The sequence below is a fragment of the Aedes aegypti genome, chromosome 1 (assembly GCF_002204515.2).
Source record: "Aedes aegypti strain LVP_AGWG chromosome 1, AaegL5.0 Primary Assembly, whole genome shotgun sequence".
In the NCBI taxonomy this organism is placed as follows: Eukaryota; Metazoa; Arthropoda; class Insecta; order Diptera; family Culicidae; genus Aedes; species Aedes aegypti.
In genome coordinates this window covers 201,552,643-201,561,294 of record NC_035107.1, presented here as the reverse complement: position 1 = coordinate 201,561,294, position 8,652 = coordinate 201,552,643, and the positions used below count along the sequence as shown (strand labels likewise).

The 8,652-nt window shown below is 41.5% G+C and overlaps 1 protein-coding gene across 2 annotated transcripts; it reads left to right on the top strand.

The window, feature by feature from the left end:
* On the top strand, positions 1-6,200 carry LOC5567075 (peptidyl-prolyl cis-trans isomerase G). 2 transcript variants are annotated; one of them, XM_001651421.2, is made up of 10 exons: positions 1-198; positions 283-513; positions 578-683; positions 747-834; positions 1,469-1,498; positions 1,567-1,706; positions 3,954-4,080; positions 4,143-4,245; positions 4,304-4,504; positions 4,569-6,200. In XM_001651421.2, exons 2-10 carry the CDS (start codon positions 307-309, stop codon positions 6,030-6,032), a joined length of 2,466 nt encoding a protein of 821 aa, XP_001651471.2. In that variant the 5' UTR covers positions 1-198; positions 283-306; the 3' UTR covers positions 6,033-6,200. The 2 variants fall into 2 exon arrangements, with proteins under 2 accessions (XP_001651471.2, XP_021712916.1); XM_021857224.1 differs by having other exon boundaries at positions 276-513.
* The last annotated feature ends 2,452 nt before the right edge of the window (positions 6,201-8,652 follow it).

Below are 8,652 nucleotides of genomic sequence, written 5' to 3'. Positions count from 1 at the left end.
TTCATTCGCTTATCGCTTTTTCATGTCTGCGTGAAATCGTGTGCGAAATCGCGAGTGTTTATAAAATCGGATTTTTCCATCCAGATTTCATTGAATTGTTACAAATTGCTGTGAATTTAATTCGGTACCATCCACTGCTGCGTTTCCACCTAAATGTAACGCAACATAGTTTGCGTTTCAACTAATATTCCGGGTGTAGTAAGTACGCCTCCCGCATATTGGAGAGTTCTTTCACTGACGCCATTTTTATTGCTCCCCGGATCGATTTCTTCCAGCCAACAGTAGGAAATCGAAAACAGCAACAGGATGACCGTCGATGTAGAGTCCGCCTCCGGAACGGGGCACAACAAAATCCGTTGTTTCTTCGACATCACCCTGGGCGGACTGCCAGCTGGACGAATCGTGTTCGAACTGTTTCCGGATATTGCCCCGAAAACTTGCGAGAACTTCCGATCGCTTTGCACCGGGGAGAAGGGCACTGGCCAGAAGACCGGTAAACCGTTGCATTACAAGGTAAGGGGCTGATGGTGATAGACACTGAAGAATTCCTCCATATAGTGCTGGCGTTCAATTCCAGGGAATAATATTTCACCGTGTGGTGAAGGATTTTATGATTCAGTCCGGAGATTTCTCTAATGGGAATGGAACTGGAGGTGAATCGATTTACGGAGGAACGTTTGATGGTAAGTTGAATGAAGCCTTTTAGATTACAAACGTTAAATGAATTGTTTATGTTTTCTTTGCAGATGAAGCTTTTACTTTAAAGCACGACAAACCGTTTCTGCTTTCCATGGCAAACCGTGGAAAGAATACAAACGGTTCGCAGTTCTTTATGTAAGTTTCTCTCTATGGACTCACCGGAAACTCTCAAAACCTCAAACAGCAGCGTATAGATGAGCGTTTAGAGTTCATCGATAGAAACTAATCCTTTTACTTTTCAGCAATCTCGAAAGTATTTGTCAAGTTCCCTCGATTTTAATGGTATTGTACAATTTCTTGTACCTTGTCTATGTTACGGTGTATAGAGCAAAAGAAAAAAATCTGAGTTCTGCATCTGGTTCCAACGAATGATTGTCTAGTAGTGGCCACCTCCGTGAAAGTGTCTCTTTCCGTGGCTTAGGACCGAACTAGCCAATATAGCGTTCCGGCAGCACAGTTGACCACTGCTTCGGGCCTGATTGACCTCTGCTGAAGTCTCGAGCCATATCCGATAGACATTGAGCATTAGCAGTTGCAGGAAGCAGCATTCGTTGCTCAATCTCTATCGCTTGGGCGCTCGTGAAGCGCCCTTCTACATCCGAATCGGGGAAAAAACGGTAGCCATCGATCATGAACCGGGATTTGCACCAACCAATAATTTACCAAACATAAGAATCCACCAAATAACAACTCTACCCAATTCACCCAGAAAACCAAAAGCATATGCAATCAATTGTTTTGTTCTTTGTTCTCTCTTTTTCTATTGTAGTACAACGCAACCTGCACCCCATCTCGATAAGTAAGTTTAATATCATACAATAAAATCTTCACCTCATCCTAACGCACATGTTTTCCAATTTTTTGCAGCGTTCATGTTGTCTTCGGACATGTCGTTTCCGGTCATGATTTAGTGCGACAGCTGGAACAGTTGCCGGTCGATCGAAACTCTCGTCCGCTTCAGGACGCCGTCGTTGCCAACTGTGGCGAATTGGTCCGCCAGGTGAAAGGTAAGTACACTAGGTTTTGTCTAGTGTCATTATGATCTGCCAAAGGATCCCTCAAATAGCCACCACAATAAAAACCGTAAGAATATTCGTTTGAACACTCAAGATATTTACAAAAATGTACAAATTAAAAAGCTTATAATTTTGGCAGTTTTTAATTAAGCCTTTAAGACAATTATATTCATAATTCTGGTAAATTTCACCAATCCATTGAAACTTCTGATCATAATGAACAGTTCGTGAGCGAAATTAGAATTGTCCAGAAACAAAATTATTGAAAAACAATATATTATTTTCAAGATGAAGGGGCGGAGCAAAATGAGCCACCTAGATTTAAGCAAAACAAACGATGTTTTGAACATAAAAATGCATTGCCTAAATATACCAGATTATTTTTTTACTGCATAGTCATCTTTATGCACTATTACAAGTGGAACACTTTGCTACAAAATACGTTGAACCAAGTATCGCAATTATTCGATTGAATGAGGTGGCTCATACTGCCTCGTAGGGTGGCTCATAATGCCCCATATGATTGGCGACCACGTAGAAAAACATGGTTTTCCAAAAAGTTCCTGAAATGATGTTAACATTATTTATCGACGTAACATGGAAGATATCATTTTATAGTACCTACAAGTCACTTGCATTTAAACCATAATTTTTGCTGTTTTTCTATGCCTTTCATGACGTTTTCCTTAGGCGGCCCATATTGCCCCGATAACCCCTAAACATGTTTTCTGTCATCCATAAACATAAGGGGTTCAAAAAAAGGAAAATTTCGTTGAATAAAATTACTAAACCAAAAAGATGTTTTTCAGATGGTTTAAATACACTACGGGGCAAGATGAGCACTCTCCTGAATTGCATTTTTTTTAAATTACCAATAAGTTATCATTGATAAGCATCATATATTTTGCATCAAACTACGCATTTCAAATTTGGTTTCTGAAGAAAATTGTTGAATCCATTCTCAGTTAGGAGATATGAATGCATTACTTGTTTTATTTTACTAGAAATAGAAGCAAAAGATGAGAAACGACTATATAACGACTCAATTTTATGAATACAACCTAATCAGCAAATGTAATAGAGCTAAGGCAACTAGTCCAAGCATTGCTAAGCATATTTGAATGATTTCCAAAAAATTTTCCTATTTCCATAATGGGTGCTCGTCTTACCCCGACTTATAAAAATAACATAAACCAAGTAAAGCATTGTAATAAAAATTTTATATTATTTTTCTTTATATACTAAAAGACTGTCGAAAAGGTTTGACATGTTGGCTGAGAATCAGAAATTTGATTAAAATATTTTTAGACGACAAAATTCTTATTGCGTTCTGTTCATTTGTTATAAGAAAATCCAATATTTTTACAAATTATGATAGTTTATCCATATTTTCAAATTCTTATTATTTCTAATATTTTTTATCAATGATGGTAGTTGGATGAACTTTAATCCAACAGTGTATGACGTTATTTTAATAAAAATCATTCAAATATTCTCAACATTTAGAGGTGCTTATCTTGCCCGTCCCCCTCTAAAAATGATGACTATCATGTCTACCAAATATTTTTCCGATTATGGCTTTCATTTACGAGAAATTTGAAGTTAGATCCCTTTCCCCATACAAAATAAAACGAGAAAACTTCTGCTGATCAACTGTGGGCAAGAGCAAAGCAGGTAATCCATTCTCGAGCTTAGAATTCAAATCCCAATTATTAGTTATTAGCTTAGTTGGTAAAGCGCTCGTCTAGCATACAAGAGTCCTGGGTTCAAATCCCAGCTGACCACGTGGATTTTTTTCATAATTTCTCCCATAATTTGTCCATCTCTATCACGCGTAATGAGTTAATTAATTTAATAACCATGCGGATTGGATTACCGAACAGCTTTATATAAGCGTCAATGCATATATAAGTTTATTTAGGATTACATACTAACGCTGCAGCATTTTTCTAGAACATCTTCCTACACATTTTTAAGAGATTCTGTCCAATGTTTTTCAAAAACAATTTTGTCACAATTCTTAACTTTTTTTTGAGCATTCCTAGGTATCATTCAAAACTTTTGTTACCGCAAAAATGAAATTCTTCTAAAAAAAATAATAATAATAATAAAAATTGGAAGTTGGTTTGAATTTTAAAATGGGTCGAAATAAGATTAGAGCCTCTCAGTCGTTACCAGCCCTGCAATACATTTCATATTTAAAACCGAATAATATCAAAAACTCTTTCATTTCTACAGAGAAAAAAGAAAAGAAGAAAAAGAAATCAAAATCAAGCTCTAGTGACGATTCAGAAGCAGAAGGGTCTAAAAAGCGAAAGAAGGAAAAAAAGAAGAAGAAGGACAAAAAGTCAAAGAGTGAAAAAGAGTATGTTGACAATGATTCGAAAATATTGATCACATAATTATTTGAAAATTTTTATTCGATAGAGACAAAAACGGAAGCAATCTAGAGGAAGGCGAGTTGAAGGACGATGGCGAGGCACATCCAATGACGACTGTGACCAAGATTGATCCAAATGAGATACCTGAGGTAAGAACTGTGTTCATCGTACGCCATACTACATCTCTTATCGCGCGATCCTTGATAGGTTTCGAACAAATATTTAATGCGCGGTGATGGACGGAAGCGGTACAACGAGGACAAGAGCGACGATGAGGAGGATGATGACAGAGGACGCGGAAGACGACGTGAACGAGATAGATCCCGAGAGCAGCGTGGATTTGGATGGTCCAAAAAGCGGGTACCAGTTTCGAAAAGTGGGCGAGTCATCAAAGGACGTGGCAATTTTGTATGTATTCAATCAATAATTAATTTGTACAGTTAACAAAATTGTTCAACTTTTTTTTTTGCAGCGCTATCGCACTCCATCGCGTTCAAGGTCAAGATCGCGCAGTTTCACTCCTATCCACTGGAAAATTGCCCAGAAAAGAACAATCAAAATGACGGATTTGGAAAAAATCGAGGACGAAAAGCGTCAAAGAGAAGGCGAGATCAAGCGCCGGGAATCAGAGCGCAAAAAACGTCACGAGGAAATGGCCAAAGATGCCTCGAAGAAATCGTTCTTCGAGTTGAACCAGGAGAAGGATCAACAGGCGCAAACCCACGATGATCGAAGCGATGATGGTGCAGATGACGGAAAGAAGGATGACTCCGAAAAGCCCATCGATATGAATGCACTGGACTATGAACATCAAGGGACCTTTTCCGACGACGAAGCGGCAAAGAATCCTCGCAATGAAACGATCGCTAGAGCTTTTGGTTTGGACACCAAAAAGACTAAGGAAAGTGATGAGATCATTGTGAAAGAAACACAAGTTTTGATAACTGAGAGTATTGAAAAATTCGCCAGCAAGAAGAGCGAAATTGAGCACAAAAGGGATGACAGAGAGCGATCTCGTGAAAGGAAGAGAGATGATCGTAGGCGAGACAGTTCTAGGAGTCGTTCAAGGGATCGCAATCGTGATGCATCTAGAAGTCGATCTAGAGAAAGATATCGTTCCTACAGAGATCGTTCACCAGTGCCATATCGTCGAGGTGGAGGAAGACAGTTCGTAGGACGTTGGAACCAAAGGCGCGGTTTCTTCTCTCCACGTGGAAGAGGAGGACGTTTCGATCGCAACCGTCGTTCTCGAAGCTACGATCGCAAACGGTCCTCGGGCCGTTATCGCCGAGATCGATCACGGTCGCGTAGCTACGATCGTAGAAGTAGAAGCCGCTCTGATTCTCGCCGCAGAGACAGACGCCACAGTAGTGATTCTCGTTCTCGATCGCGTTCAAAAAAATCGGACCGGAAGTCGTCTCCAGAACCTCAACGGCAGAAATCTCCAGAGCCTAAAGTTCAACCGGTCAAACAGGAGCCAACAGAAGAGGAAAAGGCGCGTCTACAGAAGGAGAAGATGCTGAAGCGCGCTGAAACACTTCTTCTGCTCAAGAATCATATGGAGAAAGAGATCGAAGAACAACGGAAAGCACGAGAGAAGCAAAAGCAAAAGGAGGAAAAGGAGAAACTTGAGGCAGCATTGGAAATCGCTCAGCTCGAAAAGCTTAAGAAGGAAACAATCGAAAAATTGCAAGCGCACGACAGCATGAAACTAGTTGCAGCTCAGAAGATTCTGGAAACGGTGGTTTCAACCGTGAAAGCCAAATCATCTTCCAGAGGCACGAGCAAGAAGAAGCAACATCGACGTAGGAGTAGCTCCTCTAGCTCGTCATCGTCATCATCCAGTGGCGACAGATCGCGCAAGAAGAAACGCGATAAGAAGAAGAAAAGTCGCCGTCGTTCGTCATCATCATCATCTTCGTCCTCCTCAGATTGAATCATAGCTTACGGAGGACATAAAAGGTAATAGTTTCTGGTAATCTTATCATCAAAGTAGCATTTAGCGTACCTTTCAAGTCTTACTCTAGGGTTTACTTTAAACACTCTTCACTATCCTATAACGCTAATGCAGATTCAATTGGTTATGTGATTTGCTATGATAAAATGCTTGTTTGTATGACAAGAACATAAAAGAAATCCTTGTCTTGAAAAAGATACTGTGTATGAATAGTAGTTTATGCAAGAAGTTATCAATTGTGATAATGAATCTTCGGAATACCTATAAATAAATGAAGTGCTTCTCAGCTTAAAGATCAATGAGTACTTCCACTGTTATTAACTAAGAGCTTTTTTTGCCAAAGTTACCATTTTTGCATTCATATATCGTGTGGCAGGTACGATGATACTCTATGCACAGGGAAGTCAAGGAAATGCAGGATGTGCAGATTAGTCAAATTAAAAAGTGTTCAGATTGAAAGCGGTCAAACCAAACATTTGAATGCGGGTAAGATATTTATGATATTTATCCACGGTGCGATGAGCACAGCAGCACGAGAGGTGATAGGTACTGCTCAGAGACGACCCAGAAATGGTTGGTTTGATGAGGAGTGCCAGATTGTGACGGATGAGAAGAATTTTGCCAGAAGCCGGATGTTAGTGTTTGTCCCGGCAGAATAGAAAGCGGTACAAAGAAGATAGAGCAGCCGAGAAAAGAATTCACCACAGAAAGAAAAAGCAGTACGAAAAGATATCATTACTGAGGCGCAAAACAACATGGAACAAAAAGATATGCGGAGATTTTACGAAGCTGTCAATGGCGTACGGAGAAAAACAGCGTCGTCTCCCGTCATGTGCAATGACCGTGAAGGTAACTTGTTGACAGACAAAATCTTGGTGGCTGCCAGGTGGAAAGAGCACTGCGAGCAATTGTTGAACGAAGAGAACTTGAGCGCGTCTGAGAACAGATTAATCATCAGCAACGATGGACAAGTTGTGGAGCCCCCGACGGTAAATAAGGTTAGAAGAGCGATCAAGGAGTTGAAGACTCCAGATCTGTGCTCTTGAAAATTTGCCAACACACAACAGGACAGGCTTTTGAAGCTTGCTTGTACCCTGCTAGCGTTAGCGCCAGCTGGGAGGCCGCAGCACTGCACAAAATGCAGGTTCCCGACTATCTGTGCAAGATCCTGAAGAGCTATTTCCAGAGCATAATCCTGGTGTACGATGAAAGCCAGAAGTCAATGCAAACGGCAGTGGACGGCCCTCAAGGTTTCTTTCTCGGTCCTACTCTTTGGATCGGGATGTACGACGGAGTCTCGACACTGCGGCTACCCAGGAAGGTAAAGATTGTTAGGTTTACGGATGATGTGTCACTAACGGTGACGGGTGAGACGCTGGAAGATGTGGATATGTCAGTGATAGAAACAACTGACGCAATCGAGTGATGGATGAGCGGAGTCAAACTGCAGATAGCTCATCACAAAACAGAGGTCTTGCTAGTCAGCAAGGCGGTTTAACAGATGGAGGCCAACGTCGGAAATGATTGCACCGAAGCGCGTGTTGAAGCAACTGGGAGTAATGATCGACGATCTACTGAATCAACAGCCACGTTGATTACGCATGCGAAAAGTCCGAGAAGGCAATTAGCGCATGCCAAACTTAGACGGTCCAAGCAGCAGTACCAGGCTTCTGCTAGCTATCGTCTCGTCATCTGAGATATGGATTTCCTGCTTGGAGCAAGGCACTAGAAACAAAGTGGAACCACGAAAAGCTGAACAGAGCATTCCGGCTAATGGTAGATGCTGTCAGATGCTGTATGCGTTATAGCCGGCATCCCCATCTGCATCACTTTGGGGGAGGATATCGGGTGCTACCAACGAAGAGACGTCAGAAACGTACGGAAGGTAGCCAGAGTCGGATCTATGGCGTGGTAGCAGCACGAGTGGGACTGTGCGGAGAAAGGAAAATGGACCCACCGGGTCATCCCAAACCTGTCGACGTGGATGAATAGGAAGCATGGAGAGGTGAACTTCTACCTCACATAGTTCCTATCAGATCATGGGTGTTTCAGAAAGTATCTCAAAAGATTCGGGCACGCAGAGTCGCCACACTGCCCAAACATTGAGGAGACACCGCAACATGTAGGTTTTAAGGTGATTATAAAACGAAGCCAAATTTTGAATTTTCAAGTGCACAATACTAGAGAATCTGATAACAGTTTGCGTTGAGAATCAATCAAATAACTTGCTTGCTGGTGGTGACCAATAGGATAAATTTTCAACGTTATTTGGTTCACAAGTCTTGTGCTCTTGAACATTTGAGGTGTGGCTTCGTTCTATAATCACCCCAGCTGCCCAATATACGCGAAAATGCGGAACGAAAGGCTTGGAAGCAGCGACTGAGATTTGAATCCGGACAACATCATGCAGAAAATGTGTCAACACGTAATTACGTGGCACGCGGTGAACAGAGCGATAACGCATATCATGTCATTGCTGCAACAGAAATGGCGAGAAGACCAGAGGGTGCCGGGTCGCGATCGGAGTAGGCTAGATCCTACGTCGGGAACTAGGCCGAATAAATCGAGCGTCACATATTATCGGTGATGGGTAGTCGAG

What these genes read in the sequence shown, in the direction of transcription:
- LOC5567075 (XM_001651421.2), top strand. Translation starts at nt 307, where the DNA reads ATGACCGTCGATGTAGAGTCCGCCTCCGGAACGGGGCACAACAAAATC. An exon ending in AAGTCAAAGAGTGAAAAAGA is followed by an intron (nt 4,081 to 4,142) that starts GTATGTTGACAA and finishes TTTATTCGATAG; the next exon opens with AGACAAAAACGGAAGCAATC. An exon ending in TCAAAGGACGTGGCAATTTT is followed by an intron (nt 4,505 to 4,568) that starts GTATGTATTCAA and finishes TTTTTTTTGCAG; the next exon opens with CGCTATCGCACTCCATCGCG.